The sequence below is a fragment of the Ochotona princeps genome, chromosome 6, assembly GCF_030435755.1.
Source record: "Ochotona princeps isolate mOchPri1 chromosome 6, mOchPri1.hap1, whole genome shotgun sequence".
Classification (NCBI taxonomy): Eukaryota; Metazoa; Chordata; class Mammalia; order Lagomorpha; family Ochotonidae; genus Ochotona; species Ochotona princeps.
Window position 1 is genome coordinate 29,121,028 of NC_080837.1, and position 19,345 is coordinate 29,140,372.

At 46.9% G+C, this 19,345-nt stretch overlaps 1 protein-coding gene across 1 annotated transcript in view; it reads right to left on the reverse strand.

Moving 5' to 3' along the window:
• The window catches only part of AP4E1 (adaptor related protein complex 4 subunit epsilon 1), a 70,832-nt gene extending 69,273 nt beyond the window's left edge, over positions 1–1,559 (reverse strand). Inside the window, exon 1 of the mRNA XM_058665859.1 lies at positions 1,337–1,559. Within this exon, the coding sequence (XP_058521842.1) occupies positions 1,337–1,486 (150 nt within the window). The 5' untranslated portion in view covers positions 1,487–1,559. The remainder of the gene's footprint in view (positions 1–1,336) is intronic.
• Between the last annotated feature and the right edge of the window lie 17,786 nt (positions 1,560–19,345).

The window sequence follows — 19,345 nt, forward strand, 5'->3', positions numbered from 1 at the left end:
TTTTCATTTAGGGCCCGGCGCGATAGCATAGCGGCTAAAATCCTCACCTTGAACGCACTGGGATCCCATGTGGGTGCTGGTTCTACTCCTTGCAGCTCCACTTCCCATCCAGCTCCCTGCTTCTGGCCTGGGAAAGCAGTCGAGGACAGCCCAAAGTCTTGGGACCCTGCATCCGCACGGGAGACCAGGGAAAAAGCTCCTAGCTTTGGATTGGCTCTGCTCCAGCCTTTCTAGCCGCTTGGAGAGTGAACCATGGGCCGGAAGATCTTCCTCTCTGTCTCTCCTCCTCTGTGTATATCTGCCTTTCCAATAAAAATAAAATAAATCTTTTTAAAAATTTATTTTTCATTTCAAATCCCACAAAAATCAATAAAAATCAGGAACATCAAGTTAAGCAATATTGAATGGCATACTGATTATAGAAAATGTAAAGCAGAACCTCTTCAGCACAGCGTGACTTTATTCCAGCTCCTCTCCCCCATCCTCCTTCCCCAATCCCCCAGAAAAACTTCTTTTAACTTTCAGAGAACTTCGTTTTTCCTTTTTCCTCTCCTGGTAGTTACACAACATTGTTGCCGTTATCACCACTCAAGCACAAAAGGAATGACCAAATCCTTGGAAGAAGGGAATGTGTCTTACTCTGTTTTCTTCAAGAACTACTAGGTAAATAGTTGCTCAGTAAACATGTCTTGGGCAGTTCATGGCAGCATGCGTTCTCAACTCCTGAAGCCCTGAATCAGTATTTCACACAACCCGGGCAACTCCCAAAAACCTGCGGGGCTTCACAAAGCTCGCCGGAGGCCGAGACTTACTCAGCAAATTCGACATTTACGGTCTAACTTGAGAACCTAAAGCTCCCCCCCCCCCCAAACATACTCCAACAGCCTGCTCAGGTGGCCTATTTGCCCGTGTACGGAGTGACAGCGAGCAGCCGACAGGCCTGTGGAAGACTGAGAACTTGCGGAGTCGAGGCAACTTGGCAGAATCAGTGCCCGATACCCCGTCGCACCGGGACATCTCCCCTGATTAATCCTCAACCCTAGGGAAAATGTGCCCAGTACTCGGCTCCTTCACCGCTGAAAAAACACAAATGTTCGGAGGTTATAAAGACATTTTTGCCCCATCACCACGAGTCGGTATTGGTGCAAACTGAACTGTCAGTGCGGACGGGAGAAGGAAGCTTCCTGGCAGACGACACAAAGGCAGCGCCTGCTGAGCCCCTCCGTAAGGTCTGCCGGGTAAGGTTTTTGGGGTCTGGCAGCTTGGCTAGGGCCTCCCGAAATGGGGACGCCTCCACCCCGGCGCTCCTAACCTCCCTGCCCTGCCGGCCACTTACGTGCTTAGAAGTGAGCGCGGTGATGCTGCGGACCAGGCCGCGCAGCCGCGACGAGAAGGACGCCTTGACAGCCGCGGGCCCGCCGCCCGTCTGGCTCTGCAGAAACAGACCCGGCAGCGCCGTCAGCGTCTTCTCTACGATGTCGCTCATCGCCGCCGCCTCTCGCGTCGCCGTCCGACTTCATGCCCGGCGGCCGCCACCGCCGCCGTCGCCGTCCGGGCCTCCGTAGGCACTTCCTGTTGTTTGAAGAAGAAATCTTTATTCGCGTCCAGCGCGAACAGACACAGCGGCGTTCTCCACAGAGGCCGCGGGAGGCGCCAGAGGCCGCGGGGCGGAGCCGCTGGCCCCAGCTAGTGAGGAGGCTGACGTGTTGGCGGAGTCGAGGCAGGGACGCTCCCGGTTTCCATAGCAGCCCAGGGACACCTCCCACCCCGCAACTGTGAGTTCTCCTGAGGAAGCGGCTCGGCCCTCGCTCTGCGTCCCCACAGCGCTCGCGTCTAAAGGGGCTCCTTTAGGGTCTCGCCTTCTCAGGGACGCCCAGTCCTCAGCCACCCCGCACTGGGGACGCAGGCAGCCCGCCTACTTCTCGGCGCTGCTGCGCCCCGAGAGTCGCCTGCACCTCGGGGAGCCCTGACCGTGGCGGGGCCAACGCCTCTAGGGGTGTTGAACGGCTTTGGGAACTCGCAGTGCCGGACCAGGAGTCGCTTGTCGCCCGCAGCTCCTCTGTCATTTGGGGGCTGTCAGGGAGGGGGTGGTCAGGGCCACCCGTGCGGACCCCCCTTTGACGCCGTGCGATTTGAAGGTCACTTTCCTGGAGCTGCGTAGCCGGTCAGGCAGGCCAGGAGCGGTCTCCAGGTCTCCCACCTGCCCACTGTCCCCCACCTGCCACAACACTCGGCTCCGCCCACGTGGATGCTTCATACAGACCTCCCAATGGAGACACTGTCTCACTCATAACCATTGTTAGAGTCCGGGCCACAGCCCCGGGACGTCAGGGTGCGAGCTAGTCAACCCCCAGAGAATGACAAAGAGTCTCACTGGTAATACAAACAGCAGAGTTTATTGCGCCAGCATGCTGGGGTCAGACCGCACTTGGGGCACGCAGGCCAGCCAAGCGGGGCGGTCAGACCCTGAACAGCCCAAGTCAGTAGCTTATATAGGCCCGTTGGGGCTGGGTAATACATCAAAAGTAACAACCTTAGACATGTTCATTATTTTAGGGCCTTCAGGCACAGGGAGCCTGTTCCGTTCCCATACCTACTATCTTTATGGCTCATCACATTCTCACACTCTTATCCTCCTCCTGTTTTTGGGACCAGAGAAGAACTGTGCCCTTGCCTTCACAAAGTTGCAAGGCAGCAAAGAACAGATTTATCGCTAAAGCGGAATCCTGCCAAAGTCCAGGCACCTCCTGGCCTAGCAAAGTAGCAGTTGTTCAGTACAAAGGAATCTCACACTGCCCAATAACATTTTACCCACTCTAACATTATGTCTTAGCACCTGCCTGGAACACGGTCTAGTATTGTGCTTCTCAAAATGAGTTCCGGTGACTTGTTGGCATCCTGGAATCCTTTCAAGTGATCCACCAAGTCAGAATGCTATTCCTCATGTTGTTCAGTGGTATTTGCTTTTCCCACTCTCATTTTCCCAGGGGTGTGCAGGGCTTTCTGGAGGCCGATGACCTGTGATGACCCTGCTAACTGGTGAGATGTGTGCTTGCAATTTCTTGTATTTAATATAAAAAAAATACTTTGGTTTAAAAAATAAAATCAGTTAAGAGAACTAGTGCACTATACAGTCACTTAAAGTCCTGCTGGTGGTAGATAAGATACTGAAAGTCCTCACTAACTACAGGCTTGTACTACACATGTTTTAAGAATATTTGTTTCCTTGGCATGTAAAAGTTGTTTGTATTTATGAGGTGTCTTGCTTTGCTGCCACCTATTATGTTCAAAGCAGGGTAAACGCCTTTCTCTTCACACATCTAACTTGGTGAAAACATTCAAAATCATTTTTTTCTGGATTTTTAAAAGACAAATATGTAGTATATGGTATGTCATTATCTGTAGCCCCTCCCCCACTGTGTACTAGAACCCCAGAGCGTAGGTACCTGTTCATCAGTTTCCTCCCTCCCCAACTTTTAAGAATGGACATTCGACTCCCAATTTGCATGACATCCACCTTTTTTTTTTTAATTCCACATATGAGTGAGATCATGCAGTCCTAGTTGTTTATTGCCTGGCTTGTTTCATTTCACATGATGACCTCCAATTCCAGTCATGCTGGAGCAGCTCACAAGATCCCATCCTTTTCTGTGGCTCAAGAGCATGCCATTGTGGGTTTGTACCACGCTTTTCTTCCTCTGTTTGTTGATGGACATTGAGGTCGTTTGAATGTCTTGGCTGTTATGCACAATGCTGCAGTAAGCACAGGGTGGTGCCTAGACAGGCTGATTTAATGTCCTTTGGATAGATACTCTGTAGTGACTCATATTGGTGGCTCTGCTTTTAATTGGTTGAGGAACCTTTCTATTGTTTTCCAGTGAGACTCCTATTAACATTTCCACAAGCAGCATACATACTTGCCAGCACTTATTATCATTTGTCTTTTTTTAAAAAGATAGCCCATCTAACTGGAATGATACGACAGCTCACTCTGATTTTGATTTGCATTCCCAGGATGAGTACCAACTGATGAGCGTTTTTCTGTGTCTCTGCTGGTCCTTTTAAGGTCTTGCTTTGAAAAACGGTTGTTTAAACCTACTGTCCATGTTTAAGTTGGGCTATTGGGAGATTTTTGTCATTCAGTTGTTTGCCTTGCTTATGGATTTTGGTTACTAACTCATTGTCAGATGTATCATTTGCAAATGTTTTCTCCTATTCTAGACTGACTCTTTACAGTGATGGTTGTTTCCTTCCCTGTGGAGAAGAATTTTATTTTGGTGAAATTCCAGTTGTCTGTTTTCATGTTTGTTTCTTGTGTTTTTGGATCTGTTCAAAAATTAAAAAAAAAACTAAAACTCTTGCACATTTTTTAAAGGCAGACCTACAGAGAGAGAGAAGGAGAAACAAAAGATAGAGGTCTTCCATCCAATGATTCACTCCCAAAATGGCCACAACTGCCGGGGTGGGGGCTGCCCTCCAGCCCTAAGCCAAGGGCAGGGGTTTTCGCTGGATCTCACATGGGCACAGACGCCCAATGCCTTTGACCATCACTGCTTTCCCAGGTGCATTAGCAGGGAGCCATATTGGAAGTGGGGCAGTTGGGACTTGAATCAGCACCTACATGGAATGCTTGTGCTATACAGGCTGCAAGTTAACCCACAGTGCCAACCCCGATGCATGCCCATTCTAATATCCTAAAGCATTCACTGTATGCTTTCCTCTAGTAATTATCTTTATTGTTATTATGTTATTACATCTAATTTATTATTGTACTTTAAATTCATGTTTAGTAGATTATTCTACACGGGTCTTGAAGTGACAGGGCCTAGTTTCATTCTTCTACATGTGAATATCCTGTTTTCCCAGCCCCTTTCATTCCAAGCTGCTCTTTATCATATCATTGAATGCCATCAAAGATCAGTTAGCTGTTGATACATGGGTTTATTTCTGAGCTCTCAATTCTGTTCTACTGGTCAACTTGTCTGTTTTTATTCCAGTACCATGCAGCTTAAGCTAAACAGGTTTGTAGTGTATTTTAGAGTCAGATAGTCATTTTTTTAAGATTGCTCTAAAATATGTTACATTGTGGCACAGCACATTAAACTACTGCCTCCAACACCAGCATCCATTATGAGCGCTGGCTCTAGTCCTGACTGCTTCACTTCTCATCCAGCTCAAGCTCCCTGCTGGATGCTGGATGGCAAATCTCTTTCTGTCTTCCCCTGCTCCCCCATCGCTTCTCTCTATATATAACTCTACATTTAAAACAAACAAACGAACAAATAAATAAAAAGAGATCTTTTAAAATAGATTGCTTTATGAGGGAATCTCAACTGAACTTGAACTGTGGTTATGCAACAAGGTGGAGGAATCCACCATGGGGAGAGGGTTTGGGGAGGGGTGGGGAGAATCTCAGTACCTATGAAACTGTGTCACATAATACAATGTAATTAATGAATAAATAAATAAATAAAATAAAATAAAATAAAATAGATTGCTTTAGCTACTCAGGGTCTTTCTTGGTTCCATACAGATTTTAGTAAGATTTTTTTCTTTCTAATTCTATAAGAAAGTCATTATTTTATCACAGGTATTGCAGTGAATCTGCACATCATTTTGGATAATGTGGACATTTTAATGACACTAATTTTTCCAGACTGTGAACATGGGTTGTTACCAGAGATGAGTAGAATAGAGGTTCCTGTCTTTGTGCAAGATACAATCCAGGCATGAAACAGAGTAGGGGCTGCTGGATGACTCAGCAAACATGTTGCCAAAGATGGGTGCAGTAGAGATACTTGTGCACACGTGCGAATGCACAAAACAGACAGAAGTGGTAAGCAAAATGGGAAGATTTACTGGGGTAGGACATCTAGAATGATTGGCATCTCTCCGGACAGAATCTGAGAGACTGCCCAGCCTTTCAGATTGGAATAAGCAAGGTTACCTAGTTAAATACAAAGAATACACCTGACAGGCCCGGGAGGCATCTCCGCACTGAGAGCTGAAGGCTGAACATTCCTCTCTAGACAAGGCAAGCAGCTCAGGAAAGAGCTGAGTGTGCTGTCTATAGTTAGACGGGGGCTTACAAGGGAATGGGGTCCAGTTCTTTCTGCCGTCTATCCTCCCCACTGCCTGCTTATCCTGGACCAAAGGTTTGCTGCTTGTGAAGTAGATAAAATTCCACCCACGGTTTTGTTACCCAGTATTCTCAGTAGTAGCCCACTGGCCCTAGGCAGAGATGCCTTTCTTGAGGGCACTGCTAAGACCACATCTAAAATTGTTGAGATCTGGGCAGGACTTTGTAGTGTAAAATTCTAGGCTGCTTCAAAGTACTGCTCCTGAGGCTGCTTTGTTTTCCTTAGGCCCCTCCCACACATAGAGGCTGCTTTCTAACTTCCTACCTAACAAGGTGTTCTTCCATTTGTTTCATCAATGTTTTTGCAGTTTTCATTGTAGAGATCTTTTATGTTTTAAATTTATGGTCGGAAATTTTATCTTTTTGTAGTTATCAGAAATGAGATTACTCTATTTCTTTTCTCAGATAATTCACTATCAATACATAACAATGCAATTGAAATGACTTTTTATCCTGCAACTTTGCTGAATTCGCATGTTAGATTTAACAGATTCTTTGTGGGGGGGGGGGAGAGATGGAATTTTGGAGGGTTTTTTTACATGTAAGATCATGTCAAAACAGTAACATTTGACTTCTTCCCTCCCAACCCTGTATTTCTTCCTCTTGCCTAAAGCTTTGTCAGTTTTTAGTGCGCAAATATTTGCATTTTAAGAGATTAATTCAGATTGTCCTCAGGTCTCCTAGTGTATTCTTACAATCTTCAGTTATAATTACTATCATCTCTTTTAAAATTTGTTTTTACATTTTATTTATTTTTTATTGGAAAGTCAGATTTACAGAGAGAAGTAGAGACAAAGATCTTCCATTTATTGGTTCACCCCCAAGTGGACACAATGGCCAGAGCTGAGCTGATCTGAAGCCACGAGCCTCCTCCAGGTCTCCCACATGGATGCATCCTCTACTGCATTCCCAGGCCACAAGCAAGGAGCTAGAAGGGAAGTAGAGCATCTGGGATTATAACCATCACCCATGTGGGATCCTGGCACGTGTGAAGTGAGGACTTTAGCAACTAAGCTAGCCTGTCAGGCCCTAATATTTTATTTTTAGTGTTTACATCGTTGATGTATGCCCATGTGGTTTACTGACTAGGGTGAGGAGGGTTGAGGTATGGGACACATGTTCCCAATTTTTTTTCTTTGGCTGCCCCTTGCTGCCAAACTACATTAGCTCCTGGGGATGGGGGGCAGTCATTTGATGTCATTTTAGACTCCCTGAATGTTCTGAGGATGTTTCTTGAGTAGTTTTGATAGTTCTGACATTGTCGACTTCATTACACCAGAGTTAAGAAAATCTTTCCAAGGTCTATTGGTTGACAAAGTCATCCGATTATTCATCCACACACCCAGATCCTTGATACAAAGCTTGGCTAGAATTGTCCAAACTTCTGCTTTCCATCCTCTGATAAGGCACTCAACATATTCTGCTGGCTTAGACAAACTGGCTGTCAGAGCTGGGCAACCTGTCCATTGCACAGGCATCAGCAACTGAGGAGGCCCAGTCGCAATAGGTGCACTCCAAGGTTGGACCATATATCCTGTGATTTTCTCTGACTAGAGTTTGAATCCCAGCAATCTAGGTGGGGAATCCCGCAAAGGAACTGACTCTGTGTGTGCAAGCTAGTGCAGGGTCCAGTTCAGTCTGTCACTTGCATCAACCTTTGCATATACTTGTGGATGCAGAACCTGGTTCTGTCCCCAGATCCATCTCCCATACAAATAGATGGGTGCTGTAGCCAAGCTCAACCCAGCCCTTATATAACCCAGTAAGAACTGCAGCCTATGCAGGGTGACCCCCCAAAAAACTCTACCAGGTCCATCCCCAGCCCCAGTTCCTGCATATGCCACCCTGTGCAACAATTTAATCCAGCCTAGCCTGGATCCCTTCTGGCTCTCATACACACCCATGGGTTTTGTGGTCAACCTGACCTCCTCCTTCCTACCCCAAACCCAGCATACATGTATGCCAATGGGTGCTGTCACTTTGTCTAGCCCAGCTTGCCCCTGCCCTGGTTTTCATGCTCACTAGCAGGAACAGCAACACAGCAGAGGAGTACCCATAGTTCCCCAAATCTTGTGCTTTCCAAGGGGTGCTACAATCTAGCCAAGCATAACTGGAACCTAGTCCTGACACCCAGTCCCAGATTTTGCACCAAAGTTCAGCTGGCCCATACTTATTCTGACTCTTGCATGTGCCAGCAGATGTGGTAGCATAGCCTAGCCTGGCTCTCACCCAAAACCAGCTCACATGTGGGTCAATGGATGTTGTAACCCTGCCCAGCCCAATTTATCCCCAGTCCCAGCTCTCATGTTCATCAGTGGGAACAGTGGCCTATTAGGGGAGTCCATGAAATTCCCCTACCAGGCTCACCCCCAGCCATGGGTCTTGAATGTGCCAGTGGGTATTGCAGCCTAATCTGGCATGGCCTGCCTCAACTTGGCATTCATTGGTAAGTGCAACAGCCTGGCTCTGCCCTCTGCCCAGCCTGACCCCCAGTCCCAGCTTATGCTGGTGGGTGCTTCAGCCTAGTCCAGCCCAACCAGCCCCAAGTCCCAGCCCTCATGTGAACTGGTGGGGGTTGTGGCCCAACCCAGCACAGCCTGCACCCCATCCCAGCTCTCACACTTGCCAGTGGGTGCTACAGAATGATCCAGCCCAACCTCATCCCAAATCTGGCCCACATGTATACAACATGGGTACTATAGTCTAGCCTAGCCTCGCCTACTCCCAGTCCTAACTCTCGTGTCACTAGCAGGAGCTGTGGCCTAGTAGGGGAGTTCCCTTACTAGGTTCACTCCCAGACCTGGATCTCACACATACCAGTGGGTGCTAGGCCCCAGTCCTTCATAGTCTGCCCCCACTCTTGGCCTTTGCAAGTGCTAGTGGGTGCTATGCTCAGCCTGCCCCAGACTTGATCTTTGTGTGCACCCAGGAGTGCTGCAGCCTGTGCCAGTCTGGCCTGTTCCCAACCCAATTTCTTGTGAGTGTTGGTGAATTTCCTGGTCATGCCTAATTCAGTCCTAGCTCTCATGCAAACCAGTGTGTACTACAAGTACGCAGGGGTGAGTCCACACATGCTCTGCACAATCTACCCCCAGATCTGATTTTCTCGTGTGCCAGACACTTGCCCTGACACTCACTAGCAGGTACTGTGACCTAGCCCTGCCAGGCAGGCTACTCAGCTCTAGCCTTTGTGTGTACTGGTGGACCGAGAATGATGCCACATAGCCTATCCCAGGTCTTCCACATGGGCAAGGGCATTGGTCTGATCCAGATATGTCCTCCAGTTTCCCCTCTCTAAACCATTTGGTTTCTAAACTCCCTCATTTACCTACAAGTCAGTGACCCAGTCTGTGAAAGCCCTCAGAAATCATTTCACACCTGTAAAATACTCCCTTAGCAATCCCTACTCTCACACATCCCCAAACTCCCTTCCCCAGGTATTCCACAGCCTCCCTGCCAGCTCGGACCCTGGTGGTGTCTTCTGGCAGGGCCCACCAGCTGCCTCCCACATATCTTAAAAAAAAAAAAAAAAAAAAAAAAAGAATGAACAACTATGCTGGTACACTGGTGTAGTTAATGCAGATTTGGCAATAACCAGGCCCAGAATGCCTGCAAGCAGTAGGCTGCTTACACTTACCTAGGTGCAAAAGGCAGCCTAAAGAGTTGCCTGCAGCTGGGGGCTCTAATCTCTGTAATCTCATTACTGCTCAGTGAATAAATTGTTCTTTTTTTTTTTAATCCCAAGGTTGTGCGGGAACACACGAAAAAAAATTCTATTTTGTTGACTTGTTTTTCAAGAATATCAGTTTACTGAAGAGTTTTTTAAATATTTAAATTTTATTGAAAACTGACATTCTTTTAGAATTTAGGGGGCCTGGTTTTTTTATGTATTAGGTCAAGCTTCCACCTGCTTTTCTAGCTTATGTGAGCACCGCATCAAGTTCTGGCTGCTCTGTCACTCCTCCAACCTCCTGCTAATGTGCCTGAGAAAGCAGCAAAGGATGACCCAGGTCCTTGGCTCCTGTACCACATGGGAGGATCCAGAAGAAGCTCCTGGTTTCTGGTTCCAGACTGGCCTAGCCCTGGCCTTTGGTCCTTTGGAGAATGAACCAGTAGACAGAAAATCTCTTTCCCTCTGTCTCTCCCTCTCTCTGTAACTCTGCCTTTTAAAGAATTAAGTCTTTTAAAAAATCTAATGCTTTGGGCCCAGAGGCGTGGCCTAGCAGCTAAAGTCCTCACCTTGAACGCCCCGGGATCCCATATGGGCGCCGGTTCTAATCTCGGCAGCTCCACTTCCCATCCAGCTCCCTGCTTGTGGCCTGGGAAAGCAGTTGAGGACGGCCCAATGCTTTGGGACACTGCACCCGCGTGGGAGACCCAGAAGAGGTTCCAGGTTCCCGGCTTCGGATCGGCGCGCATCGGCCCGTTGCGGCTCACTTGGGGAGTGAAACATCGGATGGAAGATCTTCCTCTCTGTCTCTCCTCCTCTGTGTATTTCTGACTGTAATAAAATGAATAAATCTTAAAAAAAAAAATCTAATGCTTTACCCTAAACATTTTGCTTATGTAAGTATATATTTCTAAATTTTGGAATCTTTCATAGACTCAAAAAGGAGAGAATATAAGCTTTCTTGGAGCAGATATTGTGGCATTAAGCTGTCACATGGATCCCCATCTCAAATCAGAGTGCTAGAGTCTAGCTTACTCTTTGCTTCCCATACAGCTTCTTGTTACTATGAATCCTGGTAGGCAGCCCATAATGGCCCGAGTTTCTGGGCTCCTGCTACCCCGGTGGGAGACTGGACAGAGTTCCTGAATGTTAACTTCAACTTGGCCTAGCCCCAGCTGTTGCAGGCATTGAAGGAGTGAACCTGTGGATAGAAGATTCTCTCTCTTTCTCTCTCTTGTCTCTATCTATCTCTTTATCTCTCACTCTCTCTCACACATACACACACTGCCGTTCAAGTAAATAAATCTGAAATAAAGTCCACATTTAAAAATTTTTTAAAAGATTTATTTATTTTTATTACAAAGTCAAATATAGAGAGAAAGAGAGGAAGATCTTCCATCTGATGATTCAGTCCTTGAGTGGCCGCAATGGCCAGTGCGGCGCCAATCTGAAGCCAGGAGCCAGGAACCTCCTCCAAGTCTCCCACGCGGGTGCTGGAGCCCAAGGCTTTGGGCTGTCCTCAACTGCTTTCCCAGGCCACAAGCAGGGAGCTGGATGGGAAGGGGAGCTGAATGGGAAGTGGAGCTGCCGGGATTAGAACCGGAGCCCATATGGGATCCTGGCGCGTTCAAGGCGAGGCCGCTGGGCCCTAAAAATGTTTTTAACATGATGGTGACATCAGGAGCTGAGCATTTGAGGACTCAAAGAAAGGGAGAAATCTGGGTGAAACTGCAAATAAGAAAGGAAGCTGTGCAAATGTTTCTTCCTTTCCCTTGTTTATAGAGATGTTAATTGTTTACTGTGTCTCATTCAGCACAGCATTTTTAGATACCATTACAGTGTCAGTTCAGTTCAGGCATCATTTTGAGAACAGTAGAGATTTAAAGGAGGGGGGAATTTAATATTTTAAAGATAAACCTGATCAGCTTTTTTTTTAAAAAAGCCAAAGCTATTTTTTTTAACAATTTCCTATGTAGAAATGAAAAAACCCACTGAAAAATTTTATTGCAGGTGGGTTAAATTACTATTATTACTTTGCCTGGAGAAGGTCATGAAATAGCTGAAAAGCTAATTGTACATGGCTGAACAAATACCTACTAGATGAAAAAAAAAATCAGTAAAAGGGTCCGGTGCAGTAGCCTAGTAGCTGAAGTCCTCCACTCACACATGCCAGGATGCCATATAGGTGCTGATTCCAATCCTAGCAACCCCACTTCCTATCCGGCTCCCTGATGTAGCCTGGGAAGGCAGTCGAAGACAGCTCAAAGCCTTGGGACCCTGCACCTGCGTGGGAGACCTGGAAGAGGCTCCTGTTTGCTGGCTTTGGATCGGCACAGCACCCCCCGTTGTGGCTCACTTGGTGAGTGAATCATCAGACAGAACATCTTCCTCTCTGTCTCTCCCCCTTTCTGTATATCTGATGTTGAAATAAATAAATACATACATCCATAAATAAATAAATAAATAAAATTTTTAAAAAATGCAATAGCTCACTAAAACTTACTATAAATCTACAATAACCAAACAATGTAGTATTGATATAAAGATAGGCTTATGGTATATTCTAGTGAAGCAGAATTGAAACTCTGAACTCTTACATTTATGATTTTTAAAAATGCAGACAAAAAGAGCTCGCAAACATTAATTCATTCCCTAGTACCCACAACAGCTAAGGCTGGGCCAGAGGCCGAGAAAAAGCTGGGCATGCAATCCAGGTCACCTGTGTGCGAAGCAGAAACTCTACTGAAACCTCACTGTTGGCTCCCAGGGTCTGCACTGGCAGAAAGTCAGGAATCTGAGCCAGAAAATGAGTTCAGGACTGTCATGTGGGACACAGGTGTCTTAACCACCAGACAGGGTAAACATCCACTCATGGCCAATTGATTTTTGAAGTAGCCAAGAGACTTCAGTGAAGAAAGGACCTTCTTTTCAACTATTAGTCATCAGATACATGCGCAGAAACAGAAGGATCTCTAACGGCATTGCCAGAGAAAAGCGGTAGGGATAACAAGAAGGTGATCAGGGCAGTCTCCAGGCTAAGCAAGGCTGGAAAAAGGAGACACTCTTGTTGGGGTTTCTGGGAACTCCCCTGTTGGGGACTCTAAAGAGTACAGTTCGGGCCCGGCAGCGTGGCCTAGCAGCTAAGGTCCTCACCTTGAACGCGCCAGGATCCCATATGGGCGCCGGTTCTAATCCCAGCAGCTCCACTTCCCATCCAGCTCCCTGTTTGTGGCCTGGGAAAGCAGTCGAGGACGGCCCAAAGCTTTGGGACCCTGCACCTGCTTGGGAGACCTGGAAGAGGTTCCAGGTTCCCGGCTTCGGATCGGCGCACCGGCCGTTGTGGCTCACTTGGGGAGTGAATCATGGGACGCAAGATCGTCCTCTCTGTCTCTCCTCCTGTCTGTATATCTGACTTTGTAATAAAAATAAAAATAAATCTTAAAAAAAAAGAGAGAGAGTACAGTTCCACTCTCAAGCCCAAGGGGGCGCCAGAGGAGCACGACCTGATTGTGGTTGCAGAAGTCCTAGTCCCTGACAGAGGTCCCTGTCCTGAGCTTATTCAAAATCTGACTGGGTTCCTTCAGAAACCAACACGCCCTCCACTTCCTTTTATTTTCTTTCTCAAGAGGGGAGAGAAACCAGCCTGTATGTGGCTTCCTTTTAAGTCTGAAAATGAAGCAGGAAGAAGCAAGTGAGGCCTTTGTAAACTCTCCAGGGGAGAGGCTGACGAAGCCACAAGAAGCTGCCTGGAAGAGGAGCTGTTTCGGAGTGACACAGGCTATTTTCTCCCTGTCCCTCAGTGACTCAGACTTACATTTCACACAGACCTTTGCCTGTGTTTGCTTTCCTCCGCCTTGACTGCTAGCCAGCGGATTGCATCCACAGTGCTGTCCCACTCCTGCTCCCCAGACTGAATCAGCCTGCTAAAAACATTAGCCGGAAGAGAGTTGTGTTTACCAGCTAAATTCCCCTACAACAAATCCCTTTGCAATGAAAAATCCGTATTTAGCCAGAAGTCCTTATGGTCCAGCTTATGGCTAACCTACTTCAGGCTGTAGTCCGTGAGACAGGATTCTGACTTATACCACGCTGTCAGTCGGAAGAGCTGCTCGTGAAGAGATCTGACCTGTAAAGCTTGCTTTCCTCAAGCAACCTAAGCAATAAGGAGAACACTCTCCTCGCATGGAGTGTTTTCCCACAGACACTCATTTTTAAAACTCCAGTTCCCAGGAAATCTTTATAAAGACCTTTCCCAGTAGTCTACCAGATCCAGGACAGGAAAAGGAGACAGGCTCCAGGCTAGGCCAAGAAGAAAACAGTGGGAACTAAATTCTCAAGCAGGCTCTGAGCCAGTGGATTGCCAAGAAGTAACGGAGACATCAGAAATGAATTAAAGTCGAAGAAACAAAAATAACCCTCCAAAGAGACGAGAACACTGTTGATGTCAGAGCTGTTTCGGTGTTGGCTTGTCTTACAATAAAAGGCACCTAGAAAGCCTTAAACTAAGCAGTAAATAACTTTGCAATATTATTAATTGAAAACTTGGGACTTAGTAGATTAATATATTAATGAGAAGCATGTCTTTAATGGTGTTAGCACTGTAGTAAGCAGTTACTCTAGTTCCGGGTTCAATTCCCATCTTCAGCTCCCAAGTCAAGATTCCTGACATTGCAGACCCCAGGAAGCAGCCCAGGTAACTGGGTTCCTGTCATCTGGGGAATGAGGCAGAAAATGAAAGGTGTCTCTTTGTGTCTCCCCAGTTTCTGTGACTCAGCTTTTCAAATAAATAACTAAATCTTTAAAGAACAAAAGTTTGGGGCCCGGTGGCATGGCCTAGTGGCTAAAGTCCTCGCCTTGCACGCCCCGGGATCCCATATGGGCGCCGGTTCTAATCCCGGCAGCTCCACTTCCCATCCAGCTCCCTGCTTCTGGCCTGGGAAAGCAGTTGAGGACGGCCCAATGCATTGGGACCCTGCACCCGCGTGGGAGACCTGGAAGAGGTTCCAGGTTCCCGGCTTCGGATCGGCGCGCACCGGCCCGTTGCGGCTCACTTGGGGAGTGAGTCATTGGATGGAAGATCTTCCTCTCTGTCTCTCCTCCTCTGTGTATATCTGGCTGTAATAAAATGAATAAATCTTAAAAAAAAATAAAGAACAAAAGTTTTAAAATGAATGAATGATACAATGGTAGCAAAAGATCCACACGGGATCTCAGAAAAACTCTGTCTGTGTACAAGCCTTTACCATTTTGAACCTCAGTTTCCTTACTTGTGTATGAGTATGCCATCAACCCTACAGGGTTTGTATGACAGTCATTGTGTAGCGTATGTGAATGTTCATGCACATTAATGATGATCAAAATATAAGGTAATACAGGAAAAACTGGTGAGGAGAAAGTGCTTACAGAGATTTAGGGGTAGACATGCTGGTCATTTCCCACTTGCTGCTCCAAATCTACTCTCCTTTTAACCTGTATCAGAAACACTGAAATGTTGACCTGTGCCATGTGGCTCCTGTGCCTTTTGACTGCTGGTTGACTTCAATCAAGTGACAAGCAGCAGCAGGAAACTGGCCCCAGGAGATTTGGGTGATTGGGTCAGGCTGCCTGGTCCCTTCCCTGCTGGGTCTCCCTGTGTTGGCTGTATCTCTCTACAGCTTCTGCATATCAACATCATTGCCATCAGCAAGGAATTTGTGGAAAATACAAGTGCTCCAGTCCTACCCTAGACCAAGTAACGCAGAAATCCCAAAATAGGACCCAGTAAGTAAGCCCTGAAGTCAGTAAGTCCTACGGCTAATGTGTTGAGGACCTCTCCAGCAGGTTCCCCGTGTTCTTAGTGACTGCCACTGGGCTGCTGCCGGGTCCCATGTTGCTCCTCCAGACACTGTCTCCCTCTGTGACTGCTCCTCAGATGACTCCCGAGTGCACCATCACTTCCTGCAGGACTCTGATGTTTACCCCAGTTCTTCCTTGGCATCTCAAAAGGACAAGTCACTGCTTAGCCCTCCACCTATTGAAAGAACAGGCCCACGGAAAGGAAAAGTCTGTCTGTGAATTCCAGACTAGGAGATTCAGTAAGACATCCTCGTGGCTTGCAAAGTCTCCACCTCTTTTAGGCAAAAGCTCACAGGGAGTGTTTCAGGAAATGCCTCCCTTTGGTAAACTAAGAAATGTCGCAATATCCCTGACAGACACATGACTAAAAGCTGAGGTTTTTGTGTGGTTTTGGGTTGTAATGTTGGTTTCTATCAAAGACCTTCATCTGAAGAAGGAAACTACTAAAAGAAGGGGCTAATTAAAAAAGGAAGCTTCTAGTATCTCCTTTGGCTAAGGAGTAAGTTATAGCAAGCAAAATCACAGCCCTTCTTTTTGCCAGCCAGTATGAAACTGTTGAGCATTCAGTCAAGAGGAAAACAAGCAAGTTTGAAGGGTCAGTCTAACTTGATATAATGGATGTGTAATACCCAAAACAAAGGAGAATTTTCTAGGTGGTTCGTCAACTATTTTGTTCTAGGGATTCTCCTTTTTTCTTGTTCCTTTTGTACATTTCAAGGCCAATACTCAACAGACAGCAAGAAGAGAGCCTAGAGTGCAAATGGAGAGGCCCTGCTACAAGTCAGTTCCTTTGACAATGCCAGGGTTAAGTGTAGACTCAGGATGTGAAGGAAACTTTGGGGGAAATTTAGGCCAAAGCACCAATCCAGGTTTTTCTCACCTTTGTGAATTAAATGGATTGTCCCTCCTTAAAATGAAGAAACTGATTTTTTGAAAGATGTATTTATTTTTTAAAAGATTTATTTATTTTTATTGCAAAGTCAGATATAAATAGAGGAGGAGAGACAGAGGGGAAGAATCTTCTGTCTGATGATTCACTCCCCAAGTGACTGCAACGGGGGGTGCTGTGCTGATCCAAAGTCAGGAGCCAGGAACTTCCTTCAGGTCTCCCACGTGCATGCAGGGTCCCAAGGCTTTGGGCCATCCTTGACTGCTTTCCTAGGCCACCAGCAGGGAGCCGGATGGGAAATGGGGCTGCTGGAAGTAGAACCTGTGTCCGTATGGGATCCTGGTGTGTTGAGGGCAAGGAGTTTAGCTGCTAGGGTATTGCACTGGGCTCCCAAAGAAACTGATTTTTCAAAGTAACATCTGTGTGTGTGTGTGTGTCTCTCTCTCTCTCTTTTTTTAGGCCTGTGATTTGTTACTTTAACCCATAAGAGATGGATGCTAAAAACTGATTCTGCAGACCCACCTTGTCTTCAAATGTTTCCTTTATCTACTTCTTTTAAAAATATATATTTAAAAGGCAGAGAGACAGACACACAGACATATTTTCTTTTTTTTATATAAGATTTATTCATTTTATTACAGCCAGTTATACACAGAGGAGGAGAGACAGAGAGGAAGATCTTCCGTCCGATGATTCACTCCCCAAGTGAGCCGCAACGGGCCGATGAGCGCCGATCCGATGCCGGGAACCAGGAACCTCTTCCGGGTCTCCCACGCAGGTGCAGGGTCCCAATGCATTGGGCCATCCTCGACTGCTTTCCCAGGCCAGAAGCAGGGAGCTGGATGGGAAGTGGAGCTGCTGGGATTAGAACCGGAGCTCATATGTGATCCCGGGGCGTTCAAGGCGAGGACTTTAGCCACTAGGCCACGCCACCGGGCCCGACATATTTTCCATGCACTGATTTACTCCCCAGATGGCTGCATTGGCAGGTGTTGGGCCAGGCTAAAGCCAGAACTCGAAGCTCCATCTGCCGAAGGGTGGGGGGATACATGCACTTGGACCATCTTGCACTGCTTTTCCAGGCACATTACTAGGGAGCAGAGCAGCTGTGGCTCCAACCAGCACTCGTGTGGGATACGGTGCAAAGATGGCACCTTAGGCTTATGCACCACTACACCGGCTCCCTTGATGCTGTTTTTAAAACCTTCCCTCATCCTTGGGGCTGGCATTGTAGCACAGCAGGTAAAGCAGCTGCCTACAACTGGTGTCTCATATGGATACCAGTTTGAGTCCCAGTTGCTCCACTTCTGCCCAGCTCCCTGATAATGCACCTGGGAAGGCAGTGGAGAATAGCCCGAATGCTTGGGTTCCTGCACCCATATGGGAGACCTGGGTGAAGCTCCTGGCTCCTGGCTTTGGCCTGGCCCAGCCCTGGCCATTGTAACTATTTGGGGAGTGAATCAGCAAGTGGAAGATTCTCTTCTTCTCTAACTCTGTCTTTCAAAGAAATAAAATAAACCTTAAAAAAAGGGGGATCATTCCTCCCCTCTTCACACATAGGCACCTATTAGCCTCAAGCCTTTCCACTGCCCATCACTTGATTTTCCCCTCTTTAAAGTTCTCCACTCAGAATTGAAACTTGCAGGCTCCTGTCACTGCTGTGAATATTGTTGACTTTTAGCCCTAATGGGCAATGACTGTTGTTAGAAACATCTTTGCCTAAGGCAAACCCATTAGAATGGAGCTATCTTGGAAACAGATGGCCATGGCACTATAGTTGTGTGAACTTGGAAAGTTAATATGATATATGTAGTATATATGTTCACAGCATAGATTCTTATGTATATACATCATTGTGTGTATATATAATATATATAATACACACACACACCATAAATTGTTGGTATTGAAAAAGACAAATGCTTGAATGCCTCACTGCTGTGTGATTCATCTTCTATTTCATTTTATTTTAAGATTTATTTACTTGAAAGTTAGACAAAGCAAGAGGAGAGATAGAGAGATCTTTCATCTACGGGTTCACTCCCAGTTGGCCACCAGAGCTGGGACTGGGCAAGGCCAAAGCCCAGTGCCAGGAATTTCTTCCAGCTCTCCTACATGGGTGCAGGGCCCCAAATAGTTGGGCCATCATCATCTGCTGCCTTTTCAGGCATGTTAACAGGGAGCTGGATCAGAAGTAAAAGGCCTGAGCCACCAGCCAGCACCCATCTGTGATGCTGGCATTGCAGGTGATGGCTTAACTTGCTTTTTTTTTTATATATATATTTTTAAGATTTATTATTATTGGAAAGCCGGATATACAGAGAGGAGGAGAGACAGAGAGGAAGATCTTCCGTCCCATGTTTCACTCCCCAAGTGAGCCGCAATGGGCCGGTGCACCCCGATCCAAAGCCGGGACCAGGAACCTCTTCCAGGTCTCCCACGCGGGTGCAGTGTCCCAAAGCTTTGGGCCGTCCTCGACTGCTTTCCCAGGCCACAAGCAGGGAGCTGGATGGGAAGTGGAGCTGCCGGGATTAGAACCGGCGTCCATATGGGATCCCGGTGCGTTCAAGGCGAGGACTTTAACCGCTAGGCCACACCGCCGGGCCCCGATGGCTTAACTTGTTATGGCACAATGCCAGCCCCTCATTTTCTACTGAAAACAATTTCTATCACTTATTTATTCACACCTGGGCATGTTGTATGCATTACTACTAATCCTGAAAGTAACTCTGTGAGAGAAGACAAACCTATTTGACGAGGGGTAGAACCTGAGACACAATATAGTCACATAATTTGTCCAAATACGTCCATC